The 19054-nt window shown below is 45.5% G+C and overlaps 1 protein-coding gene across 4 annotated transcripts in view; it reads left to right on the forward strand.

Annotated features, from left to right (window-relative positions):
• The window catches only part of FGF12 (fibroblast growth factor 12), a 218921-nt gene that overhangs the window by 125168 nt on the left and 74699 nt on the right, over positions 1 to 19054 (forward strand). For all 4 annotated transcript variants that reach the window (XM_063167018.1, XM_063167016.1, XM_063167015.1 and 1 more), the window contains one exon: positions 16784 to 16894. In XM_063167018.1, coding sequence (XP_063023088.1) covers positions 16784 to 16894 — 111 coding nt within the window. The remainder of the gene's footprint in view (positions 1 to 16783; positions 16895 to 19054) is intronic.

Here is a 19054-nt window from a genome sequence, read left to right on the forward strand (position 1 = left end):
ACTTAAAATGTATGGATGTAGATATTTTTGCAGCAGTATAAGTAAAATATAAGGGCAACTTTAGTTGAAGGACATAGAAGGACTTTGTTCATTCAGAGATTCATTTAAAGCATTTGAGAAGTCTGTCATCTGCAAGCTGTTAAATTCCCCGACTTAAATCCTAAAGTCCTTTCTGATTTCATGCAGGGTGAAAATGATGATTGAAGCTCAGGGTAAAAACCACCTTTTTAGCTCATAGTCCTTGCCTGCTTTTGTGGAGTAGTGCATCTCAGAACAGCTGTAATACCTCCCCAACCTGTGGGATTTGTCCACTTTGTTGCTACTGTCTGAATGCTGGCTGCATTACCCAGGGCATAGCTGGTCCCTGCAGGAGAGAATTCCACCTGGATCCCAGCCCTTCTCTGTGTGTCCATGCATGTCTGGGTGTGTGCCCAAGCAAGGGGATCCATCACATTCTTCTGCCTGCTCCTCTGCAGAATTTGGTGCTGTGTTCTCTATAAAAGAAGTGGCTGACAGGAATGGAAATGGCTGGAAATGTGACATCACCTGGACAGCAAGAGCTCCTAGAAGTGCTAGCTGAGATGAGGGCATGGATGGCAAGTCTCCAGGCAGACATGAGCCTGGATAACACCAAGGGGAAGGGCACAACCCTGAGGGCATGCATCCTCCTTGGTGGGGCAGTGCTGTCAGCTCCTTCTGCACCACCCATGCTAATGAATGCCAACATAACCAGGAGGGAGGAAGAGGCTCCCTGCTGCTGGTGACAGCTCGGCTGATGGGTTTCATTTTACCCAGCTGATGCCCGGGGGTGGTATCACACACATTTGTCACTTGCAGATGTGGTGGTGTCATGGTGCATGGCTGTGCTCCGTGTCAGATAGCAACTCTGAGCTCTCAGTGCCTAAAGTCTGGGGGAGAGCTGCAGGTTCCTGGCTTTCTCCAGAGCATGGAAAACTCAGCTGCCAGCCTGCTTCCCAGCACAGCTTATGGGTGAGCATGTCAGTCACTAAGCCGCTTCGGACTAGTTCTGGACTGAGTATGCTTGATGCCAAGAAAATCCGTGGAAGTTATCCAGGCTGTGAGAGGGATGGATATCTTCTGTCCCCATGGCCTCAGGGGTAGCTGTGCTTGTGAGAGCAGTGGAAATTGTTAGCCAGCAGAGGCTCACCATTAGATCAATACAAATGATTGATTCTTCCGTCACCGGCCAAATGGGAGAGTCAGGGCAAAAAGTGGTTTGTGAGTGATTATTTCCCTTCACCATAAAAGATCCATATAAATCAATTTATCGTTGACTGATACAACTGTTGGGTTTTTAATTTGGGGGGGGGGATAATGGTGCAATTTCATTTAGAAGATTCTGATATGATTCCTTCTTTAACTTTCAGGTATTATTCTTAATGAAATGTTAATTTGAAATATAAACCCAAAAGCTTGAGTTCCAAAAAAATACCAACATGGAGACAAGGTTTTCTTTCTTCCTTACTTGCTTTGCTGAATTCAACACAAATTTAGAATGATTCCAGTAGACCAGTTACTTCATATTTTAACAGATAAATTACCTGTTAACCAGAACAATCATCAGCTTGACTTGGGCAGTGAGGAGAGCAGAGCTGCCATGGGAGCTGATGAGGCTGTTTGAGAGACAAACATAATCACGAGTCTCACTGTGGTGGGGAGCAAGTGCAAATGCAGTTGGGCTTATCTGCTTTCCTTCCTTCCCCTCCCCAAAAAGGACTACCATGAACCACAGTGGCCAGGTAGGTGTTTGTTTCATCCCCATTTGTCTCATTTGATCTATCCTTCTGAACAGTCATGTGCATATTGCTTCTGAGATTTTTCTGCTCCTGCACAGTTGAAACCAAGCTGTGATTTGTTATTAAAATCAAAGGAAGAATTTTATCAAGCAAAACATGTAAGAGATTGATATCCCTTTCATATTTGCAAGCTCCATGGCTTGGCAGAAGGTGACCAAGAACATAGACAAGAACAGGTCAGAGAAAGCAGCTCCAAAGAACTAATTTTTAAATAAAGACTAATCATTGAATGCAGATATGTTTCTGTATGTTCTGTCATAATGTCATTGCCATGACTGCATTATTATTGTGTCTTGATCTTGGAAATGACCTGTTTTGAGAAGTGACCTGTACTGAAGTAATCTTCTCTGTGCCTGGGCTGTACTTGCTGCAGTCTGTTGGGGAGCAGCCCTTTTGTACTCTGTTCTCCTGTTTAATACGTGGCTCATCTCTATTCCCCAGCTAACACAAGATTCTTCATGTTAATGTATTATCCTTTCTGAGCATGGAGTAAGCTACTACACCTATTTTGTCTTCACCCTCTTCTGACATGTAGCAGAATCCTGAAATAACTCAGCCTTTCCAGAGGCTGGTTTTAATTTGCATCTCTCTTAGAAGCTGTAGGAGAACCATGGATGCACTCATGGGTGCCTCTCTTCCAGCTTGCAGGAACTGGGGTTTTGTTCTTTGAGGGAGTCAGTGCGGAGACTGAGTTTGTGCAGCATGGTCACAGGGCTGTAGGGCTACAGCTTCTTAACAGTACCTCTGAAAATAGCAGCTACAACACATTTCTAAAATGGTAAAGCAGAAGGCATCTTTCTTGAGAGCCGTGGAACACGACTGTGGGATTCACTGTTCAGGCAGACCACTCATTTTGGCTTTTCCAGCCCCCACGCTGCAGCTCAGACAAGTAACTGTGCTCGTTCCCAGCACTGAAATGAGGCTTTCTGACACTCTGATGGATCTTATGTGTCTGCTGAGAAAATGCACCTGGATGCAAGCTGGCACTTGTCACACACCTTTTCTGTCCTGTGTTAATTCCAGAATGCCCTGGCTAAAGGTGACAGAGACACAAGGCCACAAACCTGGAGGCAGGGTGATGACCTGAGTCCTGAGCCATTCCAGTCTTCTGGGAGGAGCTGTGGCTGGTTGTTGGTATGATGAGGCTCTATGCAGCACCTCTGGGCATTTCTGCTCTCTGCCCTTTCCCTGTGGAGTGCGCTGCACCAGGAGATGAAGGTTAATGCTGGAAGCAGCAGCATCACAGAAGGGGTCTGTGCAGCTGTGTTGCTGCATCTGCTCTGTGGCTTTGGGTTTGTCATGAGGAGCTGACTGTTCCTCTGTGCAGGGGTACCCACTGAGGAGATGCTGCGTGGGCTTCTGCAGCTCTAGGCAGAGCTCTAAGACTGTTGAGCTCCTGTGCTCAATAGCAAGGGGGAGGTAGCAGTAGCTGCTCCTCTTGTCTTGGCAGCATGTGCACCTGTTGTACCTGAAGTTTTGTGTGGGAGGTGGAATTTTGTGCAATCCCATCTGACTTGCATCGATGACCCCTCCTCCTTCAGTTTTACCAAGCACAAAAACAAACTCGATTTCCAAGGGTGCTTGGCTGGCCCTGCTGTGTTCCTGAAGAGGAACCCTCAGCTGTGGACCTCTGGCACTTCACTGGCCAGAAGATGGGCAGCTGTGGTAAAAGGAGAGGAGCAGGTCAGCTGTCACCTGCCTGTGTTCCCCATCTTTCTTTCTGGGACCTTTTCAGCACAATAGTTCTTGTTTGGAGTGTGCACCTTCAGTGATAGATGTCAGAAAATGGCTGGTTGCCTCTCATGGAGGGGGCTGTACATGAGGGTGAAGATCCAGGGCTAGGTACAGCCACTGCAGTGGTGGAGAGCATCCCACATCCTCTCACATTCCACATTCTCTCACATCCCACAGCAGCATCTGTGGAGTGCTCTGTGCACTCCTGTCTCACCTTCCCTCCAGCAGCCTGCTCTGGTAAGGGCATGTGTTACATCCACTGGACAGCTTCATGCTGTGAACTGGCAAAATAACCACAGAGAGGCAATGTAATTCTGTTACTTGTGCCTCTTCTCCAGCTGAAACCTGATTGCAGTTATGATAAAGATAAAATCCCCCTCAAATGTTCCTTTCTTGAGATACTTAAGCATTTTGGATTGGAATGAAGGAAGAAAAGAGAGGTCCTGGGGTTAATAGAACATGCTCACTTAATTGATATTTATCTAGAATAGCATTGTTGGCTGTCTCCTCCCTTGTTGGCTGCACAGATAGTTTCTTTGCTTAGCAGTTGCCACCCATGTTTCCTCAGCTGCCAAATAAATACATTTCATTCATCCCCCAAAGCAAAACTGTTTGCAAAAGGTCAAGTGGATGGGTCTGCTGCAAATGAGGCCAGGCTGCAAAAAGCCAGTCCACATTTTCCAGAACATTGAGAAGCAGTAGAAATTAGCAAAAAGACGGCTGGTTTTGGCTTCCAGCACCCATCTTAGGGTTGAGTTGCTGAAGGGTTTCCTGGGGTCTTGGGAGCCAGTGGGCTGCAGGAGATGCAGGGATCAGATGCTGGCAGGTGAGGGGCCTGGACCATCCACCTGCCCTGTAGCTGGTGGTTTTCTGGCACAGCTCCTGTAACTGGAGCTGGGGTGAGTCACTGGCTGCCTCCGGTATCGATCTGCAGCCATCCCTGCGCTCATTCTGTGGTGATCAGCATCACACTCTGGCAGGGATTGTCTGTTACTGGGCTAAAAGGGCTGGCAGAGCGTGGGGTGTAACCAGTAATTCTCTGCTGGCCTTCACAGTCAGGTGTGCTGCTCATCAGTATGGGCTCTGTCTGCTGGCAGGCACACAGCATCAGTACTGAAACATTTCTAAACATTTCTTTTGGCTTTCATTTAATTTCATTCCATGCCACTCCTACCCTCCTTGCTTCCATAAACATTTCTTCTTCTATTTTCCTTCCTGTTTCTTCTTCTACTCTACTTTCTATTAAAATTCTAAGATTTTAGAGCCACAGCCCCACAGCAGCTCTCGAATGTTTAGCAAGCACCAAGTGAAGTTTTAGAGCTTTCTGAGCACTCCTGGGCAGCTGGGGGAGCAGGAGCTTTGTTCAGAAACCTGTTGGAGAGGCAGATTTTCTGTTTTCACTCCATCTGCACTCTGTCATCCTCAGCACACGCATCCCTGGGGAGGGAGGTCACTGATTTCAGCTCTCTTCTGAGATGGCAGTTGGGTGGCAGGTGAGCCTGCCTGTCTCACTGGAATCCTGAGAGCTGCTTGATACCAAAAATGAGGTGTTTGTGCTGAGACATGAGCAATAAAACATCATCGTTATTTAAAACAGAGCTTTAGATTGAACAAAGTGGATGATCACTTTCTCACACCTGGAGCGTTTTCATTAGTTTGAAGGAAACCTTTGGCTCTAATAGAAAATTAAAATCATTATGCAGAATAAAAAAGGTAAAAATTTCCTTTTTTCACAAAGCAAAAGGAAAGAACTTCAAGTCATATGGTGGAATTTTGGCCATTTTTAGCATGATCTTACTCTTTGAAGTATAATATTTCAGAATGGCACAAGCAGCACATTTTCATTATGCATTTGGGTGTTGTATAAGATTTGTTAAAATTTAGTAACAGCACTGTTTGGAGTCAAAAATGCTTCCAGACTGCTTCAGAAATGCTTAAGTTGCACTAGTGCAGTGAGCAAAAAATATTCTTGTAATACAACTCGACTGATTCAAGCTTTAATTTTTTCCACATCACAGGCTCATTACCTGTTAAATAAAGGATTTTCACGTGCTCATCCCATTGGAAAATGCTGTAAGATTGCTTGAGGAATACTGTAGCAAAAGAGGATGTTATCACTTAGCACTATTTAAAGCTTGCAGAATGACACCGGGACCCAGATTTTTCCCTGAGTTGTTATCCAGTGATTATCCAGGGCTATAGGGGGATAGAATATAAGAAAATAAAGATAGTGTAGAAAGTAATCTTACCCCTAAGGAGTTGCAGCTGGGCCAGTTATCAAAGGTTTAACAGGCCACAGCTGTAACCAATGAGAAAGAGAGTGCTATAAAAGAGTGGGGTGGCTGGGTGAGAGGGGAACTGGAGTTAGTTGCTGCTTTGGGAAGAAGAGTCAGTGCTCTGAGGAGCTGCACATGAGAAACACCAAGGAGGTATGAAACTTTTGTGGTAAGGAGACAACAGTATGGGACCCCTGCAATAAGAAGACAACATTGGGTGCTTCTGTGAGCTGATGTTGATAGGACCAGGTACCTTCCCCAAGACTGATAGCATCTGGAGTGATTGATTTCTTCTCAGTGCTTGTTGGTAGTATATTCTGTCCATTTTCTATTTTAATGATTTTACTATTCTAGGTATTCAGAGCAGAGTGGAATTTTTATGTGGTTGTTTCCATAGTATGTTTTGCTCATGTGAGGGACTTCTTGGTGTTTCTGCAATATTTCAGTCCTGCTGGATTGATGGGGGAAGTGGAGAGATTTAACATCTGAGAGCAGCATAAATCCCAGCACTGTGGCAGGCCCGAACAGCAGGGATGGTGTCTGCCCTGCTCATGTGAGCACTGTTAGTGATGAGGTGCCTTGCATGGGGCACCTCAAGGTGAGCAGAGATGGGGGCTCTATCGTGGAGTCTCTCAAAAACTCGGAGTACAGAATGTGCTGATGCCACCATGTCATGGTCACCCAGCAGCAGGGCTGAAACGGACCCTCACTGTTGAGTAGTCCAGCTTCAGTCCTATACTGATTCCAGATGTGCATTCTTTGGAAGGATGTTCTTAAACTTGTTTCTTGTATCCTCCCATGGAGAAAATTCTGGGTAGAATGTCCTGATATCCAAACCACATTTCTGTAGGAACCAGGAAGAAATCTGATAAAGCGACCAAGTTTTATATTGCATTTTGGAGTCAAGAGAACAAAATAAAATCTTTCTAACTGTACACATGGCAGAGCACTGCCACAAGATTCCCCAGGATTTCTGATCCATCAAGCAAGTCCTTAGGATGGGTCTGACATGTTGCTCTGTAGGAAACCTTCTCTCTGGGAAGCTGCAGGCCAAGAGGTGCTGCAAGCATGGCGAAGATGACATTGCTGCTTTTCAGTTTCTCCTCCTGTCAGCTCGAGGTAGCCAAGCAAGCAGCTTCTGCAGACATCCTCTGAGCTCTCATTTCCACCTCTCTTAGCATAACCTATGTGGGAATATACCCCTTCTTCTCTGCTGTGAGCTTTGGGCTCAGTCATCCTGAAAGCTCTGCAGTGTGGGTGTTCCCATTTGTTAAATCCTCACGCAGCTCTTGAGCTCCCATTGCTGGCATGGGGAAAATCAGCATTTTACTCCCCATGTTTCCCCTTTGTGGGTGTTGGCTCAGGAGCTGGCACAGCCCGGGGGCCAGGGAGAGCCATGCTTGGTTGGTTCCTGAGACACATCTCCACCCAGATGAAATGTGCTCAGTGGCTGTGGCTCACTTGTAATATTTATGCTATCCTCTGTTTCACTCTCGGTGAATATGCTGTAATTTTGGCTAATTACACAATATGTCAGGAATAATTGCAGGGTGTTCCTCAAAATAAATAATACATTTTATATGCTCTGCTATCCATACTTATGAGCAGGCTTTAACCTTCAGTAGCCAAGGCATTGACTGTGCTGGAAAATGACAGCTTAGGAGCTGTAGCTACAACTTATTTTGCATTAAATTTCTAATTTTTTGAATTCCTTTACCTGAAAAAGCTTATCCTGCATAAATTCTGGAACAGCACTACATCTCTTCTGTATGCCTTTTGTTCCTGCCTGGCTTTGGTTTTATCATCAGAGCTGGAGTCAATACAGGTGGAGAAAATTGCTCTTGAAAGGGAAATGTTTTGAAATTTTGTTTGCTGCTAAAACACACTGGATCAACAAAGCAACACAAAACGCATCCTGGGGGAGGCAAAGACAAACGTGGCAGTGAACTGTATGAAGAATTAGGTTTTTTTAGTTCTCTGGTCAAAGAAAAGAAGTTTCTGGGGAGAAGAGGATTCAGACTCAATGCAGTATTTCATTGTACTTAAAATGAAACTTTGGATTTAATCTCTGGCTCTGTTAACATTTTTTTCATTACATTTCCAAAGAAAATACGATGTCCAAAGAAAAAAATGAAAAATTGCAATCTTTTCAGACCTCTCTTTTTTTTCTGTTAGTGAGATGGAGTTTGTATATAGCTTTATCTACTCTTATTCTGAACTTTTCAGCAAAACATTCAGCTAGACAGTTTTACTCAGAAGTAGTCAGCAATTCTGTGCCAAAATACCTCGTGGCAGGTGGGCCATCAGTTCTCATCCACTTTTTGTCCCACTGTTCCACCTGCAGTGATCTTTTGGTTCCTCTTTGGCCCTACATTGCTGTGATGGCTGTTTTGTCCTTGGTGTTTGTACAGAGTGGGTAGCTCATGTGTCATGTACATTAGCTTGGTGTTTGCCTTCTGGGAAAACTCATCCACAACTTCATACCTCATTATCCTTGAGCCGTTGACCTGAGGTGGCTGTCACATGGGATCCAAATCTTGGAGAGTGGGTGAGCTGCAGGGTGACTACTTTCTAACATCCATAGGCTGTCCTAAGACCATCTGCAGAGATGTAGCAGTGATTCCATGTGGCACCCCTAGTTTTCAATGCTTTATATGACTAATTTCTCTGCCCCTTACCTCAGACTTGTAGTAACAACCCTGTAAAGCTGATTCCTGGATATGGGAGGGTCTGCATAAATGCCATGGATGTGCAATCACATCATTTCCACCTACTCTACAAGTAAGAAATAAGACTTCCCTGGAGGGGCTCATCTTGGTTAGAGCAAAGCAGGCATCGTGGAGGGGTGCAGGCAGGCAGCTGTGCTCCATGCTGGAGAGATAATTACTATTCCTCCTGGCAGGCTCCAGGAAAGGAAATCACTTCTGTGGATGCTCTTTTTGCCTACAAGGTGCCATTCTGCTCTAGTGACTCAGTGATGGTGACAGGAGGCAATTGCACTGATGGTGCTGTCATCAGCTTGAGCCCATCATCCCCCTGAGTTAGGGAAATGTCATTTTTGGAAGCATGTCCTTCAAACAGAGAGGCCAGCACAGCCCGTTATTACATGTAATGCATTCTGGAAACACCACTTGTTTCTCTGTAGTTATTAGCCCTGGGTGGAGATTTGCACTTGAGATGAGTAAATACACGAGTGAACCATGCAGCCCTGTTGCCCCAGAGCCATCTTCTTCTCCAGATGAATGCTTTGTAATTGGAGGGTGACAGTGTCCCTGTAATAATGTTAAACTGAAGCTGGGTATGGCCTTTGTTCTGCATCATTGGGAAAGGAGGTGGGATTGACTGTTTGATGCCCCCATAACCACGGACCTTGTGAGCAGATCTTGATGTCGGTAAGTCTGTTTCCATCTCTCCATCCTACTCACAGGCTCAGTGATGTGCCACTGTGTTAAGCCAAATGGCTGCATCTGAACTAAAGGGGTTCATGACAGCTTTGCATGGTGGAGCTGAATGCCTGGCTTTGCTACAGAGCTCCCTCATGTTTGGGCAGCTGTTGTTACCCACCGTGACTGGACCTGTGTGCAGATAACCTGAAGAGACATCCAGATAAACACAAATGCTCCCCTGTGTCGCTCACTTCCCTTGGCTCTGCAGTTCTTTTGCTCTCTCCCTCCCTGTTACTCAGAATGCTGCAGGCAGCATTACCCAGGCCATCCTGGCCACCTGCTTGTAGGCTTCCTCAAGGAATACACGTCCTTCAGTTCCAAACAATTTTGCTGAGTTTAGTGACAGAAAATGGAAAACGCTGTGACACTGGGAAATAAATGTCTTGCCTCTGCCTGTGCACTTCTGTGCACTGAGTGACTCCTGAGGGAGCTCAGCACTTTGCAGTAGAATTTCCCACCTCTGCACCTGCCTGATACAGTTGGAGTGTCCTCCAGGATCCCGCGTGTGGCTCACGATGCTCCGACCTGCTCCGTGCGTGACTCGCTGCAGGTGCGGCCACAGCCAGCCATGTGCAGCATCTGCTGAGCATTTACAGCCACAGTCACTGCGTGGCAGAGCTGGTCAGGGTGTTTGGCCAGAGGAAACACTGGGTCTTCAAGGGCAGTAGCTCCTTTCACAGCTGCAAGTGGTGTTATTCCTGAGCTTCTCAGTTTGGGTGGATTCAGTGAATCATTGTAGTGAGTTGAGCTATTAAACTTCTGTCGATAGTGATGCATTTAATTTGAGACAGTCAAATTACTTCATCTTAACTCCCTGGAGAATTTGGCAGCTCCTGGCTGGGAAAACAATCCCAACATTTATCTCCCTCAGCTTTGCATCCCTGAGTTCTGTGCCTGTCACCATAGTAATCTGCATGGAGCTTGCTGATTCTCATGCCGATTTATTACAAGCCTTTATTAATGCTGTACTTCTGAAGGAGGGATTTTGGTGCCCTTCTCTGTCTACAAAATTTGTGTTTGCAAAATTTGGCTTATCGAGTATTCTGGAACCCATTCTTTTTAGGGAAGGGAAACTGCGGTTTCTGCAGTGGCACTTAAAATGCGGAGTTAATCTAAGTAAATTAGGAGCAGTTTATGCTCTGACTTGCATGCTGGGCTTGGTGTACTAAGGATTTGAGTGCTGGTTAGGTGAGTCATAAATCAGCCTCCCATTATGACAGCTGCAGCCTGAATGGGGGAAAATAAGAATAATGGAATGTGTAAATTCCGGGCTAAAATGTTTAATTGCAATAAACAAATGTTTGAAGAACATTTAGGTGAAATATACTCCTGAGATGTATTACATTTCCCGTGTTTGCAGTCACATCCTCAGCAAAACTGTTGCACAGGCACAGAAGGGAGTCAGCAGCATGCTGAGGTGGTTCAGAGGAGAGCTGGAAATGCTTTCTCCCTCACCAGACCGGTGTCCTTAGCAGGTGCCAGAGGGACTGTTCTGGGAGCCTGCTGCTGGCATCTCTCACAGCCTTGCTGTGCTCAGACCAGACACAGGCACTGAGCTGCAGTGAAAGAGAGCAAACAAATGGGCAAGTCTCCTGTGGAAATTCTGCAGTAGGTGCCTTCCTTGTACCTTATTGCAGGTTGCTGGATAGAAGATCGCTGCTTCCCATCCAAGCTTGCAGAGTCATCTGTTGTTTGACAGCTCGTTGTGCAGAGAGCAGTAACCCCATGAGCTTCAGAGTTTATGCCATAACCCACACTGAGTACCACTGGCACCCAGCACAGTAACTTCTGAAGTAGATTTAGAAGCAGTTCTGCACCAGTAACCTCAAGTGGAGGCTTGCCTGCCAACCAAGAGCATTGCTGTGCATTGCAAGAATCCTTGGAGCCAGTGGCTCAAATCCCTCAAAGGTCACTAAGCCCTTCATCTTTGTGAAGAGTTCATTGAAAAGTGGCTCCTCTGAGTTCTGTGCCATTGACTTGGAGACTTCAGACTGAGGTGACTTCTGTGAGTGTGGTTGAGTTCTTTGATAATTCCCAGCCCAAGGCAAAGTGGGGACTGGCTTGCTGCAGCCTCAGGTCATTGTGTTGCTGTAAGAAGGGGCATTCTGAGAGTTGAAAGAAAGGAGACCATATCAGACTGACTTCCATAGTGGAGTTGCATCTGGAAGTCAGTTTTGTGCCCTGTTCTTTGCTGCTTCAGGGTTTGGAGCAATTGAACTACCCTACAGTGATGATAAGAGAGTAGGGGTTCTCCCCCGGCGTTTAGTGCTGCTGCTTTTTGATGGAAATAATCAGGAGTTGGTGCCTTCAGTGGGTCTTTGCTAAATGCTGCATTGATGCATAACCTCATAGCTCCTCTCTGCTTTAGGTGAGTTATTTTACTTCTATGTTCTCCATTTTCCATTTAAGGGGTGAGTTCCTTATTTACCTTGAACAGGAGAGCTAAATGAAAAGGTCTTTAAAGAGTAATATTTCTGTCAGTGCTCTTGCTCTTTTCCCCATAGCACACAGCAGCTGTCTTCAGCAATGCCTGCAGCTTGAGGGTGAGGGACATGACTCTGCAGAGTGGCTGATTTAGCCATGATCCTCTGGCCCTCAGTGAGCATGCCCCTGGAGATAAACAAAGTGCATGTGAGCACCCTGCAACTATCATGTCCTTGGCAAGCCCCGGGAGGATGAAGATCACTGTGTAGCTGCATAATAAGGCTGGAAGCACAGCAGCTCATGGTGAACTGAGATGACTTTAAGGCTCAGCAGCAGGACAGCAGAAGTGAATAATGGCAGCATCACATTACCATTTAAGTAGAGACAGGAAGATTAGCAGTCAGATTGTGATTTAGTTGGCCTCAGCTGTGCCAGAGGGCTCAGAAAGTTAACAGCAGGGCAGGCAGAAGTGGTGAGTTTGGCCTGTGGAAAGGGTGACCAAGCAAGATGCCCTTCAGGGGATGTTCAGTGAGTTGTCAGTGGGTGACTGCTCAAAGAAGGGGCGTTAGGTGACAGCTGTCTTCACTGAAGGTAAAGTGCCCAGTCTGACAGATGCTGCACACTAGGAGAGTTACAGCTTAGCTCTTGCTCCTTGTTGTTGTTCTGTTCTGCACTCTCATCTCCCCATTGTGGTGCTTCCTGAGCATGATCTTCCCTTGCATCCTCCAGAATTGCCACACTGGAAGGAACTGACCTTACTGCGTCTGCATGAAGAGAGTCCACCGAGTTTTCTCCAGTACTCCCCAGCCCTCAACAGCTGTATATGAACAGCTAGAGCAAAATCTTTACCTGAAGTACGGTAGTATTGCTTATAAAGTGGGGATAAAAATATGCTTTTGCATATTGCATGGGAAACCTGGTAGCATGGGTCTTGCACTGGGAATGGAAGCTGCATGGAAATCTCTTCTGTTCAGTCAGTAGTTTGGGATTAAGGCAGCAAGAACATCTTTCCTAAATCCATTCTGAAGTGCTTGACTTTGTGTTTAGGGAGACACTAAGTTGGTGCTGAAGTCTTGTCCATGTTAGTTCAGTTCCATTTCTAAGGGAAAGCTGCTTCTGTAGCAGAAGGGAAGTACACATGGAGGAGCCTGAGGGGGAGGAATAGGTTTATCCCAAGTGTGTTATGCAGTATTGCACCTTTAAAAGCAAGAGGATTTGAGTCCCATTTGCTTTAAAAGGCTGAGGTGAGACAGTAGGTTTGTTTTGTGATAAATTCTAAGAATTATAGAAAAAAAATGCTCATAGCAGAGTTTTTGCTTATCTGTGCTGCATTTTTTTTCCTTTATTTTACTGTTTGATTCTTTCTCTTATTGAATATAGCCTGGAGCAGTACCATTGAGGGAAATACAGACAAAAGTATAGAGGTTGTGGGGTTTTATTGTATTTTTCTCCCCTAGTACTCCAATAAGCACTGTCAATAATATCTGCTGGGAAGGGTGGTTCTCTTTATTGCAAACCTGGAAAGTTCTCAGTCTATTTCATTGTCTTTCTGTTCTGACTTACCAGGATGTCTCAGCATCCTTAATTGACAAGGAGACTTACTGGTTTTGAGGTTTTTTTCTATAAACTGAGGTTTTCACAACAAAAGCTGCAGCATAAGGGTTAGCAATGCTGGAAGACTGATAGAATTGCTCTGTAGATGGAAAGAAGTGATGTTAAAATATATGATATGCCAAAAGTAGGTCTCTTAAAAGTCCCATGCAGCATTTTACCTCTGGGCTAGCAGCAAAATTCCCTGTGATGATACAATTTTCTCTTTCAGTAATAGTTCCACACTGAGAGGGGAAGATGAGTAAATCCTTGTTCCTTGTTAAAAGTTGTCTTCACCTAAAATTTTGTCTGTAGGCCTCCAGCCACGCTGCTTACTGTATGAATGGCAAATCCCAGCACCTCACTTTATGCCCAGACATAAGACAAGAGGTTCCCTGGTGGGAAGCAGCTACTCCAGCAGCTGTTGTCACCTGTGCACCTGTTTGTGTTTGAGCTGCTTCCTTTGCAGGCACTGGAGAGAGACTGGTGGTTTTGGGACCCTTTGGACCTGGCCTGGCCAGCCTGGGGGGGTTTGGGGATGCAAAGAGAGATCAGTTCAGGTGGAGAGAGGGCTGTACTGTGTGAGACAAATCACCCATTGCTCAGCCCTCCTTGTGTTAGAGGAGAGAACTGGCTGTGCACCTCCCTGGCTGCTTCTGGGTTTAGTTCAGGTTGCTAAAGATACCTTAAAGTGCAGCTTCTCTGCTGTAGAAAGAGACCCAAGGAAATGAAGAAACCAGGGAAGGAGAGACCTGTGTCTCCAAAAGGCTCTCTGATATTTGGGTGTCTGGAAGAGGCATTTTTTTGCTACAGGGTATCCTAAATGAGTGTGGGCAGGGATGTTCCTGCAGAAGAGGATCTGTGCAGTGAGGAGAGACAGGAGCTCTGCTGCTTTCAGTCTCTGTTAGGAACAAGAGAAATGTGGTTTTGTGTATGGCTGAGAACTCTCTGCTTCACTCCCTTTGAGTTTTAATTTTGAGTTTGGGTGTGAGCCTCAAAGTTCAGCAAAACCAGGTCGTGTAACACAAGATTTCCCCTCCACCTTGTCCCTAAGTAGGCAGTGACTCAGGAATGGCTGGCATTATGAAGACAGTTGTTAAAGCCGACCAGGTGTCTGTCAGGTCAGCAAGAGAAAGGAACCTGAAAGGGTTTACCCTGTATTTGCTATGCTGTTACAGCCTTCTGGTGCAAGTGTTTGCATCTATAGAAAGGATGCAAGGAAGCATCAGGGGATCTTGGGTGCTATTCTGATAAACTCTGAAAATGTCATAAGTTATTAATAACAAGCAGATTTGGTTGGTTTTTTACATGGTAGGCTATTTAGTATAAGTGAAAGAGATTTTCCTGTTCCAAAATTATTTGCATGGTTGAAATATAGCTTGCATCCCTAAGAAGGAGGAAAAGGTGCTATTCTAATTCTATCCTGTAGCTAAGTCATCTTCCAAGGAAAAGAGATAAGGTCAGGGTTGTTCTCTCCCTGCACCTCTTCAGAGAGCTTTAAGACAAGACCTCCCCACTTCTCCAGCACACAGAAAACCTCAGACTGCAGGAGTATCTTCTAAATCTCTCCTCCTGGGAGCTCTTCCATTTCATACAAAGTACTTCAACATTAAAATTTAACCAGTGAGTAAAATTAAGGCTAAGATTCATTCAGGGACTCAAATGTAGGTGTCTCATATCAAAGAGTGCCTATTAGTGCCTTTACTATTGTGGTATTAGATAAAAGGGAGGAAGGGGACAGACTTGAGGAGGATGATGCAGGCATCTGTGCCTGAGAATGCAGCTTTTCATTTCCTCTAGCTTTGATGTGCTTTTCTAACGGAAAGCAAGTTAAATCAAGCTTCTACATTCTCCAAAATAGGTAATTCATTTAGGTAAGAACGAGCTAAGTGTTTTGCTAGGTATCATTTTGACATATGTTGGCTTGACCAGCACTAGCTCTTAGTAGATGACCAGTACAATTGTACTTATTTACTGTCCCAGCACTGAGAGTTGCTGGGAGGAAGCCTGACTGCAGCCTACAGTGCTCACTGCGCTGAAATCACTTCTTTTTTAAGGCAGCACAGAAACCATCTGATCTGATTTATTCAGTGGCTTTTGGAGCTGTGAGAAAGTACCTGACTCTCCCCTGGCTGGGGTAGGGGTTGCTGAAACTGAAATCCTTTGCACCTGCAGCCTGTCTTCGTGTGAGCTGCCTGCTGCTGTCAGTGCAGGGAGCAGGGTGAGGGTTCCCCAAAGGGGAGTCGTGCAGGGATGCAGCGGGAGCGGGGCTCAGGATGGGAACATCAACACACAACGTGACCACGGTTATGTAACAACCATGGCTTATTAAACAGCCTCACCAGAGGCATGAAAGGCAGGAGCCTGACAAGATTTCGGTATGCTACGCTGGATTCTTTCCTGTCCATTGAGCCAGCAATAATTGGGGCTTATTTATTTACTTTTGGAGGGTGGTCACATAAAACCACAAAGTCCTGTGACACAAGGAGGATCTCCTCTACGCAGCAAGTGTGTCTGCTCACACACAGTCAGCTCACTTGTGTTCCAGCAGCAATGCCTGTGACAAATTTTTAAACTTGCATGATTACAACTGAATTTGGTTTTGACCACGTAGTTTGTGTTTGATTGGTAGAGTGATGAGGAGACAGGTGGTAAAGCTGCACACCTCTGCCATGTGAAGTTCAAGCTGGTTTTGCTTTTGTTCATGTTTTCCTTTTACCCTTCAGCAGGAAGGTATAAAATGTGGTAGAGGCAATAGGGAAGAGCCAGCCAGGGCATGGCTGGCTCATGATACGCGGGAGACAAAGATTGTAATCCACCAGAGTGTGTGGCACATGTTTTAGGAGGGAGACAACATGCAGGATTTTGAAACAGAGGTGGTCTGAAGTGCCCATAAATGCTTCAGAGGTCAGTTTTGGAAATGTTTTGTGTCTGTCCCTTTCTGAATTTTTCTCCCCAAATCCCAAAGAGTTGCACTCACATGCAGCCCTGATTCAGCACTCAGTTGCTCTGGGTTTGCACCACTGTAATACCAGTGATTTTAGCAGCTTTTCATTGGCATAAAACTGGCACTGCATGATAATGACTCAAGCATACAAAAAGCAAGGTGGTTGGCTTCAGAAGCAGAATAGAAACAATGGGCACATTCTTTGCAACAGGGTGAGCAAATACTCTTCTGAACAAGTGGCATATTCTAAATACATCAACTGTCTAAATACTTCCATTTGGTAGGTAACTTTCAGAGAATTGATGTTCCATAATCTGTTTCTACTGCACCAAGTATGCATTTCATTTTACCTGTTCATCTGATCTCAATTGTATTTGCCTGTCTGTGTATTATATGTGAATATTTTACAGCCATGCTTGAAAGGAATCACTGAAAGCAGTCTTAACTGCCAAGCACTTCTACATTTACTCCGGGCTTATTGGGGAGCAAGCAAATTGGGTCTTGTGCTACTCAGTATATGTGGTAATAATTATTATTTTTATTTTGCAGAACCCCAGCTGAAAGGAATTGTGACAAGGTTATTCAGCCAGCAGGAATACTTCCTGCAGATGCACCCAGATGGTACAATTGATGGGACCAAGGACGAAAACAGTGACTACAGTAAGAAAAATTAGCCTGTTTTGCAACCCAATTACAATCAAATGCATCACCTAGTGGGTCTCACTTGTGCAACTTCATTTTTGAAAAGATCAAATTAGGAGGAAGACAGCTGTTTTCTGCATATTTTTTTCTCTCTATCTGTCCCCTTTAAATCTTGCCAGTATCATTTCATATGTTTCCTCTCCGATCTTCTTCCCTCCTGCCCCGATTCTGTAACTGCCATCTGGGTGGGGTGGAGAATAAAACCCATGATTTGAATTGCTGCCAGAAGAGAAAGGAGATTATATTTATACACATGCCACGTGGGTAAAGGATACGGGGAATTCTCTCTCCAAGGAGAAGAGGAGAAAATCGTTTTCACTATTTTAGCCTCAAAAATTCGGCAAGCATCAGGAATTTCTAGGCTGGAGAAAAGCAGCTGTTCACTGAAGTCTCGTGCTTTGAGGCTGGTGTAAGGGCTGAGGGTATCAAATGACCTTGTCAAAGGAGGTCATCTTCCAAAACCCTGTTCAAAAGGATTGGGTTTGTGCTGAACAACAAAGGGCGGCAGAGCCACACAGTTTAAATGCCATGGCCATGTGCAGGAGCCATTCTGGTTTAAATGCATGCAAAGCAGGAGTCAGTTTTCCTTTTGAAGAGGAAGTTTTGTCAATGCTAAAGCTCTTCGAAAGGTTTAAAAGGGTGTAGAATATTTTCTGCAGCATCTCTGCATTTCATAGGCATCAGAGTGCTGTCCCTGAGTGGGCAGTTAAGCTCAGATCCTTGCTGCCAGAAATTGCATCAACAGGGTAGGATTCAAGTCATGCTTTTTATTATCTGTGTTGGTTTGGAGCTCCCTGTGCCACTGCTAAAAGGGTATTTAACCTGACCAGCTTGGAATTTGGCTTCCCAGTCATTATTAGAGGTGAACAAATGTTTATCTGTGTGGTAGGGGTGATGGAAGCAAACTTCATGTACTTTGTGAAAGGAGGAGCCTGCTTGATTTGCAGGCAGGTTTTGGTCTAATTCAAAGAAGCTCCTGGCTGGATTGACGGTGGCAGAATAGAACAGAATAGGAAGGCAAGGCCTGGGCTGCAGGTGAGGGGTATCTGTAGGAGTGCAGTATTGACACGGTCCTGTGAAGGTGCACTTGGACAGGGGTGCAGGGTGGCTGCAGCCCCACATCCCTGGTGTGTACCCCATCCCCAGGAAGCTGCAGGGTGCTGTAGCAGGAGCATGCTGTGTTCTGGGGCTACCCTGCTGCAGGCAGCTCAGGGCTGGGGGTCCATACAGGAGAGAGGAGCTGTGGGAAGATTGTGACTGAAACTGCAGGTGGCTGGCAAAGCCCCTGTGGAATGACCCAAGAGGCTGCATCCACCAGAAACATGGCGTGCATCAAATGCAGATGTCAGGTTTTGGTCCTTTTTCATACACTCATATTGAACAAATTAAATACTGCAGATTGCAGTAAGACCATTTCTGATTTATGAGTGGAGCAGGAGAATCTGTGGCCTTAGACACACACACACGTCTATGCTCAGGGACTCCTTCAAAAGAGTCTGGCCTTGAGATAATCTCAGACCAACACATGGGGTGATTTCAGTGGGCTGTATTAGCTTTTTCTTAAAGGAAGAAGACTTGGAGTGTTCTTAAACTGCAGAAAATCCCACTGGAGGCCTATTTGTCAAAAATATGGGAAGATATGCTAGAGATGACAGAGATTCATTGCCCTCATCTATCATGGAGGACTGAACAACAAAGTAATGGGCTTAAATGGGAGCAGGGATGAATTAAGGTAAACAGCAGAGAAATGTAAGAGCAGTTCTGCAATATTTCAGAGTGACAGGGGAGATGAGGGAAGCTGCTGCACTCTCAGTGGTTGCAGGGGAACCTCCTGAGTTCCCGTGGCTGAGGTTGGGCCCCCATTGCCCAAAGAGCTGTGATCTATTTATCCCCCCAGAAATGTCAGAGAGGAGTTTGGCCAGGTGCTGAGTACTCGAGAGCTGCTTCCACCCAGTGTTCTTAACTGGAAATAGATGGGCTGAGTACAGTTCTAGAGTGTAAATTTATCTGGTGAGATGGCAGCCCTGCCTCAGCAGCTTGGTGGGACAGGAGGCATCTCACTGAAGTGTGCCAAGCCACTGGCTCCAAGTCAGGAACTGTGCTGGAAAGTTTAGGCAA

Source organism: Melospiza melodia, chromosome 12, assembly GCF_035770615.1.
Source record: "Melospiza melodia melodia isolate bMelMel2 chromosome 12, bMelMel2.pri, whole genome shotgun sequence".
NCBI lineage: Eukaryota > Metazoa > Chordata > Aves > Passeriformes > Passerellidae > Melospiza > Melospiza melodia.